The sequence below is a fragment of the Brassica napus genome, chromosome C8 (assembly GCF_020379485.1).
Source record: "Brassica napus cultivar Da-Ae chromosome C8, Da-Ae, whole genome shotgun sequence".
NCBI lineage: Eukaryota > Viridiplantae > Streptophyta > Magnoliopsida > Brassicales > Brassicaceae > Brassica > Brassica napus.
The window spans coordinates 42,303,968-42,323,957 of NC_063451.1; the positions used below are offsets into that span (position 1 = coordinate 42,303,968).

At 29.5% G+C, this 19,990-nt stretch overlaps 2 protein-coding genes across 3 annotated transcripts; one reads left to right on the forward strand and one right to left on the reverse strand.

The window, feature by feature from the left end:
- Nucleotides 1–11,487: 11,487 nt before the first annotated feature.
- LOC106395741 (agamous-like MADS-box protein AGL61) lies at nt 11,488–15,766 on the reverse strand. The gene has a single exon (XM_048765012.1). The coding sequence runs from the start codon at nt 14,704–14,706 to the stop codon at nt 14,059–14,061; it is 648 nt and encodes a 215-aa protein (XP_048620969.1). The 5' UTR covers nt 14,707–15,766; the 3' UTR covers nt 11,488–14,058.
- A 2,054-nt stretch (nt 15,767–17,820) lies between these two features.
- On the forward strand, nt 17,821–19,628 carry LOC106363976. Of its 2 annotated transcripts, XR_001273095.3 has the most exons (3): nt 17,821–18,095; nt 18,440–18,601; nt 19,338–19,628. XR_001273095.3 is itself a non-coding variant. In XM_022708012.2 (2 exons), the coding sequence occupies exons 1-2, from the start codon at nt 17,837–17,839 to the stop codon at nt 19,421–19,423; spliced, it is 345 nt and encodes a 114-aa protein (XP_022563733.1). In that variant the 5' UTR covers nt 17,821–17,836; the 3' UTR covers nt 19,424–19,628. The 2 variants fall into 2 exon arrangements, 1 of the variants encoding a protein (XP_022563733.1); XM_022708012.2 differs by lacking the exon at nt 18,440–18,601.
- The last annotated feature ends 362 nt before the right edge of the window (nt 19,629–19,990 follow it).

Here is a 19,990-nt window from a genome sequence, read left to right on the forward strand (position 1 = left end):
ATTATTTTTCAAACTATTAAACTAATAGCTATAAATACATAAATAAATAAAATAATAACATTAGTAAACTATATAATAATGGTAATATTTAGTTTTTGTAAAAAATATTAATGCTTAAACATGTTCACCTAAACGTTATTATGCGCTTAAACTATATAACTTCGTATAAAATACTTTGTAATATGAAAACGGTATGGTTAACTATTGTACATCGCATACACACCACCTACACGGGTCCATAGACCGCATTTTTAAATACTGAATAAAACTATAAAGTTTAATCAATAATAATAACTAATTAATATAGTTTTTATTTTGAAATTTTCTTTCAAATATATTTTTATTTAAAATAAAAATATTTAATTTCACAGTTTTATTTATTAATTAAATTTTATAGATTTAACTTTTATATTGTTTATTAAATTATTTGATTTTTAATGTATCTCTAATGAATCAGAGATACGTACAAATTGGAAGGACTCCTTCACCACTGGTTCAAGCAGGACCACCCTAGAAGATTATTTCTATCTATGTTTATAAAGGTCTTACAAATTTCTTTTCATTTCCACTTATTAATTATACTTTTACTGCTTAAGAGATTAAATATGAAACAGAAACAGAAACAAAAAATTGTACCGCTCCATAGGTGATTCTTGGTTTTAAAAATAATAATAATAATAATGTATTCAATTTTAAGAGTTTTTCATTGAATACATTTTTGATATAAGATTGTGTTGCTCCATAGGTGATTCTTGGGGATTTCACAGTTTTATTTATTAATTTAATTTTATAGATTTAAAACTTTTACTGCTCATTGTGCTTCGAGAAACTTTCAATTCGGAAAATATAAGAATGTGATTTTTAATTTTTGATATGAAAGGTTAAGAAACTTTTCATACTTATGATATGTTAACACGTGAAAATTAAAGATTGTCCTCGTCATTTTGATGGGAACGAATAGGCTGGAAACGATGACAGTGTGATCAATGAAATTTGGATGATGGTTACATACAAAAAGTGATGTCAGCTGGTTGAAATTTGGATGATGGTTACATACAAAAAGTGATGTCAGCTGGTTGAAATTTGGATGATGGTTACATACAAGAAGTGATGTCAGCTGGTTTTCAGGAGGGTAAGAGCATCTTCAACAATCCTCTTTATTTTAAAAGAGGGACTCTCAAAATAAAAGATAAGAGGGTGGTTCTCCAATGGTGATCCTTAAATATTTTCTCAACAAATTTTACTTATTACACTTTAACCTTCAATATTTTTAATAATTAACTATAATCACTAAAATTTTATAAAGAAGCAATAAACATATATTTTAAATAGATACTCAATAAACATACTCTCATAAATAAACAATAACACCAAATTACTTATAATAAAAATAAAAACATAAAATATAGATAATAATAACACATACAATCCAAATAACAAAAGTACATATAAAAATACAAAACTAATCAATAGGATTATTTTCGTAACAAGTGATCAATCAACGCATTTATCAGTGACAAGTGAGATTCTTTATCTTTTATCTTGGAGGTTACTCCAAATTTGTATGGACAATATTTTGGTGATTTTGGAGGTTCGGGATCAAATTTACATGAATATTAGTATTGTAATATATATTAATTTGTGTAATGTTTTCAGTTTATTATGTAACATGTCTTTTGATGTAAAATATTATGTTTGTATTATGGGTCTTAATTTGTGTAAAATTTTCTAAATTAATGTTATTGTTGTGTAAAATAATATGTTTACATTATATATTTATTATAATTATTTGTGTAGAATAATTATAAACATATTATTAGTGTTCAGAAATTAATTTTATAAAACCAAAAATTATAATAGTTATGTGACTAATATAACTATAGTACAAAAAGACAACATAAAGTGTTAAGTACAAATTATAAGACTTATAGAAATAGAAGGAATAAAGTGAAAAAATGAATAGTGTTTTAAGGGGTTGAATAGTGTCCTCTTATATTTGAGGCTGTATTGTTCATCTTAGGGGTGGGCGTTCGGATATCCGTTCGGATTCAGATCGGGTATTTTGGATTTTCGGGTATTTCAGTATAAGAGTGTAGAACCCGTTCGGGTATTTCTCTACTTCGGGTCGGGTTTGGATATTTTTAGTTCGGGTTCGGTTATTTCGGGTCGGGTATCAGATATTTAGATTTTTTTAAAAAAATATTAAATTCTTTATTTCTTAAGTTTTTTATATTTAAAAATATAATCTCAGTTACTTGTTTTTTTTTTTAATATATTGAATGATTAATAGATTTAGAGATAATATTTTAAAAATAAAAAACACTAATTTGGTTTTAAAAATTTTGGATGTAGTTTTTACTAATGTATGAAATAAAAATTCGACATGTATTTTAAGTGAGTAACAAATCATTTTTCTGTAATTATATGTATATTATATGATTTCAAAATATGTATAGAGCATCATAATATATATTTTAAATAAAATAAGAGAAATAAACTAAAAATATATGAGTAACTATATGTTTGGTTATCTTTAGATATCCATTTGGTTTTGGATATTACCTGTTCAGGTTCGGATATCCAAACTTTCCTAATTCAATACCCGTTCGGGTAATTTCCTACTTCGGTTCGGATTTCAGTTCGGGTTTGTCGGATCGGATTCAGATGCCACTTCGTGTATCAGATAAAGTGTCCAATCTTAGTTTCCTTTATAAAATAAGTGGATAAAGAGCTGTTAGGATGCAAAACCCTTTAAAAAATAACTGGATAAGAGACCGTTGGACGCGAGAAAACCAACATCATCAAAAGCAAAAGACGGACGACCATTTCATGTAACATTTCTTTGATTTTTTTCAAATAGTGATATTCTTGTAAATAACTTGATATATTAGGAATACTATAGGATGAAAATGATTGGTCTTGTGTTTGACCAACAATTTTGGGTCATTTTAGCAACAAACCTATTTAATTTTTAGATATGTAGAGTTTCATCTATTTTTAAAATTGAACCACAATTTATTTTGGTTCTAGTTAAGTTAAAATATTAATTAACTTTTCTAATTAAGTTTAGTTTGATTCTTCATCTTAGATTTGTAAATATTTTATAAAATCATTTATAAAATTATTGATATGTTGTTTTGAGGGAATGGGAAAAATTGTTGATAGACTAGAGTTGTATTCACTAATATTTTGAAAGCTCGTATATATGAATATTTACAAATAAATAAAATATAATATTTTGTTTTTACTTATTTATAAATTTTAAGTCATGTTGTAATTTATTTGTAATTTAAATATAATATTATAAAATATTTTGTTTTTCTTTAATTAATGGTATTTTGTTTTAGTCACATATATATAAAATAAAGAAAAACATTGAAGTAAATTGTTGTCAAAAAGACAAAATAAATATTTCTATGTTTAGAAAAATAACCTGAATGCTAAACATATGTTAATCATATATAGTGATTATGTTTGTATTAAATTAGATGATATCTTCATCTCAATGTATAAATATTATCTTAGACTGAATTATAGCATGAAATAAAATTGATAAATATAATATTAGAGAAACCAACAGTATTTTTTCACACGCATATATGGGGAAAGAAGTATTTTATCAACACATTGATAATACCAAGATGGAGAAAGTGTCAATTCCAACTTCAACAATTTGCATTGTGTCTTGAACTTAAAAATTGTTTCTAGAACTAAGAAACTAAAAGCCTAAAAGCATCGCACCTATGGTCCAACCAGTTGGGAAATAATTAATAATTTTTTTCCGGAAGCGATTCATCTTTTTTGTTTGTGTTATATTTTTTGGCCTACGTACCGGGTGCCAACAGTTAATCATGGAAGAAGGAATTTTACATATTTTAACTTTGATATCCTGTTAATTTTTACCATAAACTAATATGTATTTTAAATAAGTTATCTGAACTATCAAATTAATGTTGAAACCAGCATTGACCAAAATGATGTTGGGCGACCAATAATACTAAAATTCTAAAATATTCAAAATACAAAATAAATCTGAAAACTCGAAAATACACTACTCTATCCGTATCAGTTTAGTTGTTGTTGTAGAGTAAAATTTTTGTTTCAAAATAAATGTTATTTTATAATTTCAATGCAAAATTAATTGATTTCATATTCTAATTAATTTTTCTATTGGTTGAAATATGGTTAGGTGTACTGGTAAGGATGTTTTTATTTAATAAATATACAAAATTAAATATTTTCTTAATCTATGTGCGCAAGTCAAAAATGACAATTAAAATTAAACGGAAGGAGTAAATACCATAAATCCAAAATATATTAAAAACCTGAGAAAGACTACAAATACCTAAAAACCTATGCATATACCTCAAACTTGAGAAACATGAAAACTCTTTAAATACGAAAATATACTCAGAAGTCAGAAATTTGAGAGTGCATGACCTAATACTGTAAAATCACCATAATATAATCTTGTCAAAGCATGTCTTTATGGATTGGTTCATGTATGAGTTTTAGGTCCGAGTTAAATGTCTAAGACAAAATTCTGAATCGAAATCGGCTCAATACAATTCAAATGTCAATTTTATCCGATCAAACACTCGAATAATCCACACATTATGTGTAATAATTATTTTTTAGATATTTTGATACATATCATGAACTATCATTTTTTTTTGTGTTTTCTGGTATATTTTTAATTTTTGAGTGTATTTTTGGGGTTTTGGATGTATTTTGTGGTTTCAGTATATTTTGTATTTAAGATATTTTTAGTGTTTTTCAGTGCACAAAAAAAGATATTTCAGTGTTTTTTTCTCTAGAGTATTTTACATTGTTTCTGGTTTTCAGGTATATCTTAAGTTTTGAGTATATATAGTTTTCGGGATTTAAATTTATTTTTGAATTTTTTAGTTTTTAATTATTTTGTATTTTTGTGTATAGTTTAGATTTTTAGATAATTTTTGATAAATTATATGTGACAACTGATTCATCATAAACTAAATATGCAGCATCTAATTTAGTATGGTTGACGAATAATAATTTGGTCAATGTTTTTTATTTAAATTTGATATTTTAGATAATTTATTTAAAATGCATGTTAGCTCAAGTTAAAAAATACACAACATCAAAACTGATATATAAATTGCACACTGGAATATATGATTGTGTTCTTCCTGATTTTTTTGTGGAATTTGTTAAAAAATACTTTGACAACAGAATATATAATAAGCAATAACTAAGAACATCTTAAAGAAGACTCTCTATTATAGAGTTTTGCAAACTCTATATTTGAAGTTTCAATGTGTTTTTCTCCAAAATCAAACTTCAAATTTAATTTCAAAATTATTTGTAAATTACACCATGCTCCTTATATTTGTCATAATTAATATAAATCCATAAAACTTTTGTAGATAACTAGCACATATATAAAAATATTATAATAATATTAATTAATAAAATCTTACACTAAAATATAAAATTATAAATAGAAATACATAATTAAATATTAAGCTACAAGAAAAATACCACATTATTACATAAAATTATTTTATTAATGCTCCATTTTCGGTTATACAAAATTTGTTTGGATAATATTTTAGAAGTTCCGGAGAAAATTTACAAGGCTATTAGTGTTGTTGTAATATTTAAATTTGTGTAATAATTATGTCTTCATGTATATTTTTTCTTTAAAAAAATTATTAAGTTTCTTTTGTAATATTCTTGTTGTCTAATTCTACTTTTAAAATATTATAAATCTTATTTTAATTTTTAAAAAAAAAACCTTTTATGTGTAAAAACTTAATTTATAAAAATAAATTTGAAATATATAATTTTTTAAAAAAATATAAATATGAATGAGAAAATACTTAAGAATCATAAATGTAATGTATAATTAATTATAAGGACCAAGATGCAAAAAAAAAGATGAAACTTCAAATTTAGAGTTTTGAGTAGTGAAACTTCAAATATAAAATTTCATTTTTTAAAAATCTAAATTTGAAGTTTTGAAGTTCATTTTTAAAGAGCAAAACACTCTATATTTGAAGTTATAGAGTTTCTTTTGGAAATGCTCTAAACAAGACAAACATTCGAAAAAACACGTAAAACAATAATCTATTCAAAAAACTGATATAAATATGTATGATTACAACCACGTCTTCCTTGTTCAACAACATGAACTTAACAAAGATTCGTGAACTTAACAAAGATTCAAGTAACAAGAGTTATCTCTAACATAAGATACTACAACACCAAGAGAGCAATACAAAAACTTCAAAACAGACGGCCACAAAACGACTTCATCTTATCTCACAAGGATTATGGCAACTGGAGACTAATCTCACCAAGATGAACAAGGTATCAATTCCTCTACCAAGTTTTAACTCAATCAGAGAAAATCTCACCGTTAAAGCTACCAAACATTCAAATCAGTAGTACTAAAAAGTTGTGACCACAAGCTTCCTAAACTCTAGATAATATAGATAATAGAAGATCCAACCATTGATATCTATATCCCTTTGGTTAACCTTCAACCCACTAAGTAACAAAGCTTATATATCCCTTTGGTTAACCTTCAACCCACTAAGTAACAAAGCTTCCCACAAAATATCAGTCAAATGGGAACCCGTTTTATTTTCCAAACCTACCCTGACAAACCCAGATAAATCATCTTTTCTTTTCTTTTTTCTATTTTTCTCTTTTTAAAAGTTTTCTTAAGAATTTTTCTTTTCTTTTCTTGTGTTATGTTTTTATAGTGGAGATGTGTTTACCACACAAATTAAATTAAAAATATTTACATTGTATTTCACTAATCTCCAAGACCCAACATTAATGTCAATGTTCCAACTCTAAATTTGGTTATTTACAATCAAATCCATTAAAAAAATTTCCACCGGGAGAAACCCAACACAACGTTAAGCTTTATTCTCGGTTAAGATTAAAAGCTCTTAACAAAATAACAAGAAAACCCCTTACAAATGGAACCGAATCTTTATCGAAAATGCCCAACAAAAACAAAATATCTCAAGTGCATGGACATAGTTGCTAGAAGAGATAGAAAACCGAGTCTCACTACTGGCAAGCTTCCAAGAAGAACAAATTCAGAATAGGTTTTCTTTAAAGAAAAATATCTGGGAATTTAGAAACTTTAGATTCACAATCCTTGGATTTGGACTTTAAGAACATTTCTTACCCAATTCCGATAAAAAAAGTTTAACTCGTATTTAAAAATAAGTTTAGCAAAACAAATAATCCTAATACTTTTTATATGCTCTATATAACTCTATTAGTTAATTATACTAATAAATTGTAAACTTCAAAAACTGAATCATGTTTATTAATTTTTTATTGGTTTAAACTGTGAGAAATAAATAATCAGAAATTTTGATATGTTTTAATCAAATTTAATATATTTTTGAGAAAAACAAATTATATTATTAATATTTGTAAAGTACCTAAATGTATTTTTTAGAAAGAGAAGAAATATGAATTAAATGGTCAAAGAAAAAAAAAGAAGAGATGATAATGTTAAAATCCTAATTCCGTCGTTTTTAGTTTCTCAAAAAGCTTCCATGATTCAGTCTACTAATGTTTTTGTCGGCAGGCAACTTTATTCATTTAATGACATGCTCTTAAACTTTTCAGGGCCGTCAAAATTACAAAACTAGTGTCAACTATTTTATTCCATAAATGCTATGCAGTCCAAGTCTTAACAAAAAGTTGCACATATTGAGAACGTGTACTTCACGCGACTATTATTTTAACGTTTTAAACACACATCTCGCCACGTACTTAATCAACCACATTTTTTTTTTTTTTTGTCATATTTATTATAATGCAAAAGCCTAAAGAGGATTTTACAAGATTGAAACCATCAAGGTCCGACCATACTAAAAAAAAACCAAACGGCCCAAAACGGCCCAACCAGGAAAGACGTCCAAAGGAAGAAAATGACGAGGCTGACATCGTGTAAAATGAAAAGCGCATGTCATGCGCTGAAGGGACACGTGCCAAGCGAAGGCGCCACCATTCTTCACCGACCTGCATGTCATCGTCGGAATTCAAATCGGCATTCCACCGGACACACCGGAAACAGGAACCCGTTCAATGGAAACCGTCGAAGACAATGATTGGAAGTGATAAGACTTTGATAACAACTCCTTAATCTTCAACACCGGACCTTCAACCACCGGAAACCTCAATCGACACCGCCGAGAGTAAATCCAGTAGCAGAACCACCGTCGTACCAAAGACTAAGCCAAACGGTCTCTGCTTAGAGAAAATGCTTCAACTGCATGCGATTAAGCTTAAGAATCTGATTCACAATCAGATCTGAGAACGAAGCTCTGTCGAATCAGGATAAGCTCAAGCGGAGAGAGCAGACAAACCGGAAACTTCCGGATACAAAGCTGCCGTCAGCACCGAAAGATAAGGTGCGACGCAGAGACTAAAGCCGGCCGCCAAACACCTGAAGAAAAAAGCGTTGACGCCAGAACCAAAAGCCGGCCGACCACCGAGGAAGGTGCGACGCCGGAAGAGAGACCCAAAAGGGTGAAGTTACGCCGGATAACACCGGCCTGAGGTTTCGTCTCATCACTTCCCTCTAAATCAACCACAGTTAATCTCTCGGTCGATCGAAAGGTCTTTTATAAACTGCTATAATTTATAGTTGCGGCCTTATTCGTGCGCACTCCGTAAATATCTCTGTTTAAAATTTCATGCATATAGGTGGAATGGTTTATAATTCGGTCATATCTACCAAATTCTTGAAATTGCTGAAGTCTCCGACGAAACTATTCTTCTATTGAATTCTCACAAAAAAAAACCATTTTTTTTTTTTGATAACTCTGGTATCTGGCAGCCACATTCCCAACTATCTCCCGTAGGGGATCCAACGCTCCAACGGAAGGGATGTTAAATCCGCTGTGGCCGGGGCTCAAAGTCGTGATGGCGGGCACCTCAGCCGAGGTTCCTTTACCACCAGACCACGAGGTCCGGTTAAAAAAAAAAAAAAAAAAAAAAAAAAAAAAAAAAAAAACCATTCTTAATTGCAATGGTTTACTTTTCACCAATGACTGCAAAGATCTGAAGTTGGAAACATCGAGACTTTTCTCCTCGTTTGTTTTATACTGCCTCTGTTTTTATTTGTAGGTAGTTTAACATAAAAGCACGCAGATTAAGACTTCTTAACTTTTTATAAATCAGCAAGGAGAATACGTTGTTTTATCTATGACATATTTATTTTGTCGGGAACATTTAATTAAAGAGTGAGGCTATTGCTATTCTTAAGAAGAATAAAAGAAAAAGAAAAATTAAAAAAGTAAACAAGAATACCAAAAATCACACATCTGAACTTTTAAGAATTTTACAACAAAATCTTGGAGCTAATTTTTACAAAACAATTTTGGAGCCAATTTTTGTATAACTAATTTGAACTAAAAACTCAAAATTTTACAATGGAGCCAAAATCAATTTTTTGGAAAGTTTTTGATGCTTATTTAAACACCAAACCAGAAATGGTCACTCATTCTTCTCTATGGCTTTTGATTTTGATTTAAATGTTTCAGTTCAAAATTATGAAAGTGGTAATTTGTTTGATTTAAACACAATTCCATCGGAAGAAGAAGAAGAACAGAGTGTTAACAATAGCTATGAAGTTATTCTTCCATTTAGCTCGGGTGATATTATTTGTTAATCATTCATTTTACTCATTATATTAATATCAAATCATCTATTTGTTGGAATATTTGTTTGCCTTAGATTTGTTAGATTTATAGTGAATTTAGAAGACACAGTTTTTGGTAACTACTTAGTAAATATTAGTAGTTGACTACCTATTAAATTTAAAATTTACTTTGTAAGTTGTGTTCAACTTTTTGGAAAAAGTAACAACTATTTAATTTAATATTTTTTAATTATATTATTTTATTGTTTTGGATTTTGTAACATCTTATATTGTGAAACAAATCTATTTTGCTAAAACTACCTACAAATAAAAACACAAGGTGTATTAAAGCTCCGAAAGATAAAAGAGGATTAAGCGGTGCGCAACAAGTGGATTGAATACTGCAGTGCGGTTAAACTGCAGTTTGTATAAGAGAAACGCACACTGCGGTTCGTCTAAGCGGTGCGGTTCAAAATAAAATATGAATGGTGACACTTATAATAAATAGTGCAACTGCGGAATATATATATATAATATTTTATATTTATACACTAAAGATCACTGATACTAATATAATTTAAAAATATGTATATTAATTATTTTAAAAATATTTTATATAGCTGAATATTAATAATAGGTTTGGGTATTTAGACACATAAATAATAGCTTTAAATTATTTGATATATATAATATATTTATATTTTATAAGCTAAAAATAAATGATACTATATAATTTTAAAAAATTATACTGCCATATATTTTCCTACACCACAAATAATATTGCTTTAGTAAATAAAGGGTTAACAACCGTATTTTATTTTTTCTTTTATGTAGTTTTAAAAATTGACTTAAAACATAATTGTTAATTTTAAAAGTTTTAGAAAAAATTAAAGTTTAAACATGTATCTACAACTCAACCTGTCACTTCGAATATAACTAAATATGTTTCAGTTATATGCAATGTTTTTAAAAACGGACCATAAGCTAAATCGGATCATATTTGGATCACGATTCAATATGGTTTGACCAGGTTAAATCTCGTTCAATAATCTTATTTAATATATTTTTAGTGTATACATTTAAAATTAATGTTAATAAATATGATATAATTAAAATATAAATGAATTTAAAACATAAGACACTATACATATAAACTAATTTTATGTTACTATAGATGGTTTATAGATTTTTGATAGTTTTAATGGTTTTTATCTGTTTAATAAACCGGTTCATGGTCGAACAAATTATTATCTAACTCGGCTATATAACCAGTTCATGGTCGTACAAATTATTACATAACTCGGCTATGTAACCGGTGGTTCATGATCGAACCCGGTTCAAACTATCAAGTCGGTCTGGTTTTAAAAACACTAGTTATATGCTTTAATTTATTTTAATATTTTTGAAAAAGTAATTTGAAATATTGTGTAAACTGATTAAATACATTTATATTAATTTTAGAAATATTTGATCACAATAATTATTTAAGGAAGCTATAGTAAGGCTAGATAAAATTAAATAACAAAAAAGAAAAAAAAAGATTGACCGCACTTGACCGCACTTAACCACACCAAAAATGAGAGGTGAATAAAATGCAAAACGGTTCGTAATTTTGTACTGACACGATTCTCAATGGCGGTACAAATCATTTGAGAAACCCACTTAACCCAACAACCACACCCTTCCCGCGGTATACATTCACAGCCTAAGTTGAATTGCTTCTTGTTCCATTTGCCATCTCGTTGTCATAGCATATCGTAGTTTTGAATTAGATTTTTCTGGACCATATATACAAGGCATATATAGAATATATTATATATTAATAAATTAAATATTAAATATTAAACCGTAAGAATATTTTAAGAATGTCAGGCGTAACATTTTTTTTGTCATCCGGTGTTATTACTATTATATGAGTTCAAAGGTTACAACATTTGGAATACTAAAATGGCTACTAAGACCGTTATCGAAACCGGTTAAGTACCACTGTCTACAGCTCAAATAGAGAGACTATGCCCTAGAGAAAGGAAACCCAACAACAACAAAGAACCTTAAATGCCCTTTTAACAAAAAAAACAAAGAACCTTAATAAGGATGGGGGATAAAACAGACTTAAATCAATCCAAGCTCAAACCATAAACACCTGCAACAAGATGCTTCCACACTAGAACCAATGATAGCAGGAGGGTTGAAGCTAAACAAACGAACAAGAGCACTGAGACTCTCAAATCACAACTCCACCTAAAAAACATGAAGAGAATCGAACCCACGAACTCCACTAGAACCAGCAACGCAGTAAAAACACAAAACAAGGAAACAACCGCTACAAGAAAAGAAGTCATTTCAAACGTCAAATCCGTCAGAAACCGGTTTCCGGCGGATTTGACGGTCAGTTCTATTTGGTTGGAAAATTTTAAGGTCACAAATTGGTTGAAATTTTTTGACCGTTTTCCAGTCGTTACCAAACCGTCAGAAATTTCCAAAATTTCCAACGGAATAACCCCGTCAAAAATTTCCAAAATCTTAGGGCTTAGAATATAATATTTTGGTTTAGATTTATGCTTTGAAAATAAATTTTGAAAATAATAAAATTTTGACTTTAAGTTTTAGATATGGGTTTTGGTGTTTGTAGTATAGGGTTTAAAGTATAAGTTTAAGATTTGAGTTTAACCTTGAGATTTTGAGATGTAATATTAAGTTTGTTTAGAGTTTAGGGTTTAAAATCATGTTCATGGTTTAGGGTTTCAAAATTTGGTCAATCCATCGGAAATTTCTGATGATTTTCTAACCACTTCATTCAGTTAGAAATTTTCGACGGATTTCCAACGATTATATTTTTAAGATTTTGTCGTCTGAAAACAGTTGAAAATTTCTGACCGTCTTCTTTCCAATTTATTTCTGTCGGAAGTTTCCAACCAATTTAAATATCCGTTGGAAATCCATCATAAATTTTCGACCGAAAAAAATACGAATAAAAGTCCGTTAGAAAAGACTTTTTCTTGTAGTGAACTAGAAGCAAGGTGGAGGAGCCACACCTGAAGTAGACCACCAATGGATCAAATAAACAATAAAACAAGGTTCAAGGCGAACCCTTAATCTGTGACGGAAAAACGCCGACTGTGACCAGCAACTCTTACACGCAGACACTCACATTCCAGATTCTGCCACCTTCAAACAGAAGACTGGCCACTTCTCGCAAGAGAAAATTTGATGATCAAAACCACTGCATAGCTAGAAACCCAAACCTCAATAGCTCACCGAGCAACAAAAGAAAGGATTTAAGATGACTCCGCAAAGATTTAGCATCTAGAAGGCGAACCCAAAACACAGCCTAACCATTCTCTAAACTCTGACCAAAGGGACACACTGAACATGGCAGAAGAACGGAACAACTGATACAAAAGTCAAGCAAAACTTAACCCACTCTGAATCCGAATAAACCAAGAAACAAACAAGACATGCGACTTACAACCAGGCCCGTGTTTGAACACATGCTTAAGAAACATTAGCATGGGCCTACAATTAATATAGTTTTTTGGCTTATATTTATGTTTTTGTTGTTAGCATATGAAAGGAAAAATGTGTTCTAAGACTTATTTTGAACATATAACATCATAAAAATGTTGGATATTCTTTTTCATTTTCTTATATAAAATGAAATAGAAAGATAATTTTCAGAATTGATACTTTTATAAGTCTTAGGGATATTGTAATTCTTAACTGTAAATTACAGTTTCAATAATTTAAATTTTTAATTAACTATTCAGGGCCTATATTTTTAGTTTCGTATTGGACCCGAAATATCCCAGGACCGATACCGTATACAACAACGCACAGAGACGTATGCAACCATGGTGCTACGGCCGACGTATATGAACTAGCCACAAACGATTCTTAGAAGACGTAAAGCTACCCAACAAATCAACATCAAAGACCAATAAAACACAGCCCTACTCCGCTCCAAGCTTCAAATCAAAAACTGAAACTAAACTCAGGAAGGAGAAACCCCCATATACACGATTTGTGGAAGATTTCAGCTCCGTAGCTTCTCTCACTCACAAATTATCAAAAAAGTGTGGGGTTCACTTGGGGTTTGGAGCAAGAAGAGGCATTCCAAACACTCAAAGAAAGATTGACCAATGCGCCATTATTGGTATTGCCCAACTTTCTCAAAACATTTGAGATAGAATGTGATGCTTCTGATATTGGGATTGGAACTGTACTGATGCAAGAGAAGGATCTTGATTTTAAGCTATATATCTATTATAGCATATATTCTACTGTCAAAGTACCTGAACCGGATAGCATTAATATTTCCCTATGTTGCCGAAAACAAAAAACAATCTGAGGAAAAAAGTAAACAGCTAGCTAGACACTAGCTTTATAACATTTAAGAATCAGAAACAACCATTTCCATAGCCAAAATGATAAGCATTAGAAAGACCAGAAGACGTGTTCATGTAAGAAGGAGCCGTCACTTTATTAGTATCCAAGAAACCGAACACATCCTCTTTCACCTCCTTAAACGGCACCGTATTTGTCTCTGACACAACAATCTTCCTCAACTCCTCTAACGCACATTTCATTACCTTTAACTGAACCACATTCATCTCGTCCACTGGTCCTTCCCACCAATTTGTCACCAACCGCCTCGCCGCATTCCCTTTTCTCACATCTGCCATCGCTTGACCCTTCTTCTTCTCTTCCTCTACCTCACTCACGGTCTGCGTCAGCAGCATATTCAGCTCGCAGTTCCCTGCAGTGTTTCCCTGCGGTTTCTTTGTTTGGGCTAAGGACAAATCGTTTCGGGACAAGTAACGGTCCAATACGGATTCGACGCTGGGATGGCCGAAAGAGAAAGGCTTTTTGGCAGGAGAATACACGATGATCCCAATCTCTGCGCCACACAATGTGCAAAGCTCGCTAGCTTTCTTGAATAGACCGGCTCTACGTTTTGAGAATGTGACTTGCCGATGAGTCTCTTTCTTTATCTTAACCATCGGAATTCTCTGTCGTCCCATGCTTTCTTTCTTCTTCGACATCATAGTTTTTTTTAAGGTGTAGTTTTAGTTGCTTTGAGTTGTTGGACAATTTGGTGGAGAAACTATTTGTTTATATACATGTTTGAGTGTGTGTGCGGCATAATTACGAGATCAACTTTCATAGTTGGCAATTTATTTTTATTTTTGTAACATCAAACTTGTAATTACTCAGTTTGTCTTTAATTTTGTAGATAGATAATAACATTCTAAAGATATGTGTATGTTATAAAATCGTAGTTTAGTATGGCAATTATTTTATTTCTTTTCTTTGCATTTTTGTCCAGTATATGAATGCATGATTTTCTAGTAACAAAAAGTTAAAAGTTAGCTCTTGTATATTTATATCCAAAATGATATAATGATCCACCAATCATGATGCAAAAAATGTAACTAAAAGTAAATCTAATAATCTGCAACAAGGTGATGAGGATCAAAAATTTAATTGAATAGAATATTTTAATAAGTTAATTCATAGGGAAGAAAAATAACTAGAAGTCAAAACAATGATTTCTATATATTCTTGTAACAGCAAGCTTGTAATTACTCAGTTTATTTTCTAATTTTGAAGATAGACAGTAAAACTGCGAATATTTGTTTATGTTATGTCAAATCTAAATTGGCAAAGCAATGATTCTTTTTCTTTTTTTCCTTGTATTATTGGCTTATGTGTAAATGCATAATTTTATAATCACCAATTGTTAAAAATCATTTCTAATATATATATTAGAAATTTTATATAAGGATTCACCAATCATGATGCAAAAAAATAAAACAGTAAAACGAATAATAAATAATCTGCAATAAGGTGAAAGGAATGGAATTACCTTAATTATACTCCCTCCGTTTCATTAAGATATTAAGACACAAGTTTTTTAAAAAAATTGTTTCACAAAGATAGTTTTTTTTATGTTTCCTATACAAAAATTGGAAATTTCAATAAAATTAATTGAATTTATTGAAAAAGTATTGGTTAAAAAACATTGAAATTTGATAACTTTTAAGAACAATGCATGATTAATGCGTTTTCTTAATGTGTGTAAAAACAACAAAATAACTATTTTTAAGAAACAAAGTACTATTTTATCGGTTAGTTCATAGGAAACGTAAAATATGTAAAAACAATGATATATTCTTTCTTTTTGAGTTATTATTTTTTAAATTTAGTTACGAAAATACCGCAATTACGATTACACTTTAAATTATATATACTACACATGAATTCACAATTAAGGTAAAACAATGATATATTATTTTACCTTAATTGTGAATTCAGGTGTAGTATATATAATTTAAAGTGTAATAGTATTTGCGGTATTTTTCGTAACTAAATTTAAAAAATACTAACTCAAAAAGAAGGAATATATCATTGTTTTTACCTATTTTACGTTTCCTATGAACTAACCGATAAAATAGTACTCCCTTCGTTTCTTACAGATAAATATTTTGGTGTTTTCACACATATTAAAAAACACATTGATCATGCATTGTTTTTTAAAATTATCAAATTTCAAATACTATTACATTTTAAATTATGAATACTACACCTAAATTCAGAATTAGCTCTTCCAAAACATGAATTGATGCTTCCAATTTCCATAACACTTTCGACTTTTTAGTAGAAATTGATTCTGAAGCAAAAACCATTCTCGGAGAAAGTACAACTTGAGTATTTTGATATGAGTCATATCAATGTTTTTAAAACCGGGCCGGCTAGCTAACCGGAATTTTTTTGGGTCATAGGTCATTGTGGTTCGACCGGTCTGAACCGGATTCAATCGGGTTTACTTACGTTAAACTAAATTTAATAATATTTTATAAATAATATTCATATTTTTTTTATAAAAAATAGATCATATCAAATAAAATGTTTACATAGCCATAATGTGTAGAAAAATTTAAAATCTAAAACCAATATGAAAAACACATTTAAACTTTATTCGCAAGATCTTATCACTCTAAATATTCATCACCTTTAAAAAAATATATATATACATATTAGGTAAAAGTTACATTTTGAAATACAAATTTCAGAAACGTAAATATTTTAATTATTTAAAGTCTTGAAAACAAGTGATCATGAAATAAAAATTTAAACAAGGTGAGAAGTAGACAAAAACAATATCTTGACGTGAATATTAAACTTTATGAATCTTGTAATTTATAAGTTGTAAAAACGACAAAAAAAAAGACGAGAGATGATACTTTATTAATCTTTGATAAATCTTACTTTTACTTAAAAAGAAAAAAAAATAATTGTTTCATTAACAAAAGTTTTTGCATATATGCGAACCGGAGTTTGGGCAGTTCATTGGGTCGCCGGTTCCCAGGTTTTTGACGGTTCGATAAGGATTTTTAACTGGTTCGATTTTAGTTGGCTTTTAGCGCTAATCCAACCTGGATTATTTTTGGTTCATGGTTCAACCCGGTCCGACCACCGGTTCAGTCCGGGTTTAAAAACACTGAGTCATATACAACAAAAAAAAATTATGTGTTTTTGTCCTTCAACAGCCCATAAGGATTACCGTGTAACTTAAATAATTAGTGATTAAGAAATGCATTTATAAACAGAACAAGAGTATTAAGAAAAAAAAGTTATTGTACTACCAAACCAAAATTTGTGTAACATACACAAATCCTAAGAATTTTACTGTCTATCTACAAAATTTAAAATAAGCCGACTAATTACAAGCTTGCTGTAATTGGCAAATTATGCATTTTGATTTCCTAATAATGTCACCCAGACTCAAACATGTATATAAACAAATAATTTCTCCAACAAAAAATGAACTAAGTCTTTTAGTTAATTACAATATATAGAAAATAAATATATAAAAATTTATATGTTTTCATAATTCTCAAAATAAAATAATAATTATTAGTTATATATGTGTTTATATTTAGAAAGTCACACATATCGTCATTTAATACCTTTAGTAAAATAAAATAATGGTAAGTCTTTCTTAACAAATACAAACCTAAACAATATTATCATAACATCAAAGCTTATGAATCTAATCTATTAAAACAGAAGTACATTTTCTACTTAATCGAGTTTTTCTAAATAATTACCACACTGGTATTAAACATATTCGTTTTATACATTTGCTAACCTATTATTTCGCTAAACTATACCATGAAGGACATTTGTGTAAACCTACCATTAATCACAGCCAAGCCGGATATTGAAATCGTCGTTGACCTTCTCAATTTGTTGAAGCTCGAAAAGTCCGCCGTCGAGAAGCCGTTCAATTCAACCAACAACAGCTCCGGAAAAGGTTATTTTAACCGCGAGGCTTTCCGGCGGATTTGGAATATTCAGACGTGGATCTCATGTACGAGCTCCTCCACCGCCTTAAATGTGTACAAAACCTGGATAAACGCCTCATATTCAGGTATTTCATCAATCACTCCTCTTCTTTAATCTTTAGATCTGAAAGATGGTATCATTGAACTTGAATAAGTTGTGTATGGAGCTATAGGAATGATGAAATATAAAAAAAATTGTTTGTAATTATAGTTACGTTTATTCTCAAGTGGTTTTGTTTGTTGTTTTGGTGTGCCATATGAGTTTAAGAGCAAGGCAGAGATGCTTGTAATGTTAATAAAGATCACAACCATTAATTTTATTATGTAATAACTTTTAGGCTCAGTTATTGTCTTAGTTTGGAGTAAGACAGATAATGCTTGTACCCAGTGTTGTTTTATTTGGTGACTTTCTTTGTTTTTGGCATCATAGACTCCGTTAGATATAGTCTCTATTGAGGTGTCTTCGTTCTGAAGAACAAATTATGCCAGTAGTTAGAGCTGTAAGCATGGGAGTACTTCCATTTACAAGGAGCAACAATACTAAAATGTGATTATGCGATACTTGAACCAGTTCTATCCTTCGTAGAAACGAGTAAGCATCTGATCCATAGTACTCTGGTTTAGTTCTTGAAGTATTTTCTTACCATATCATTATATCTCAACAGTTAAGTTAGTTAGTAAAAAATATTTATGCGATGAGTCTTTGTTTATAACCATGGAGTCAGTTTTCACCTTTATTGAAAGGGCTCTGTCTTTTTCGAAACTGTAGGTCACTTTCTTTATCATATAGTTGAATAAATATATTGCAGCAAATCAAAGTATATGAATCAGTTTGATGTCTCAAGTTGCCTCTTCAATTAAGTAGTGACTATCTTCTTCTGTTCATGATTTTATGTAGAAGTTATATGACTGAAAACATATTCCAATCTTTGTATGGCATATTCTGTAACAAGTCTGACCATGGTTATTGTATTGCTTGTGGTACAAGTAAAGTTAGTCATGACACATGATGGTCTCTGAATCATTTTTTCCAAACATGTAATCTTGGAATAGGACAATTTTTTCTATCCACTGTGTTTTTGTTCTTTACATATTCTTTTTGAAATTCCCCCTTATAACTATTTTCTGCTATCAATGGATGAACATGGCTGCTACATGCTTCAGAAATGTCTTGGTATGGTCGTCAGGTGCTAATCCAATATTGATTCATGAGAAAATCATAACGTGTTGAGACTCTATGTGAACATTTTTGCGTAAACATGCGATGAAATTATGTATATTCTTATCTCTCCCTTTTGTTTACTCACCAATATTATGTTATCTTTCAGAAATTATGTGGTGGATCTTAAAGTCCAAAAGTTACACTTTTGCTTCGGCAACAGGTGTTAGGAGAGGTAGCTCTGATCTTCTGTGAGCTGATAGTAGACCCTTTTACTTCTTATGTCATTTGGAAGGTTATGCAAAAGTTTAGCTCTAAACAGATCACTCGAATGATTACAATAATCTATACTTACTTTTGAATTTTTTTTTGCAACTTGCTTTCATTATTTTTATGTTTCTATCTAAATAATGTATTTGTTTCAAAAAATCTCATTATAAAATTTGAACTTTATATTCAACTTTAAATCTCCGTATTTGTAGTATAATTTAATAAAACCCACAATTAAAAACATGATTAAAAACACAATTAAAAAAACACAACCTTATAGTTCGGATACTAAACACATTGAAGTAAATACACCAATGTCAAAACTCAATAACATATGAATATGTAGCAAGAACATAAACAATTATATTTATGACATTGTTAAACATGAAAAACATATAAAACCCGCGCGGACGCGCGGATCAAAGGCTAGTAGTAAAATAAAATAATGGTAAGTCTTTCTTAACAAATACAAACCTAAACAATATTATCATAACATCAAAGCTTATGAATAGTAATTAAATCGATTAACCAGTAGTTCATATTTCGCCTATT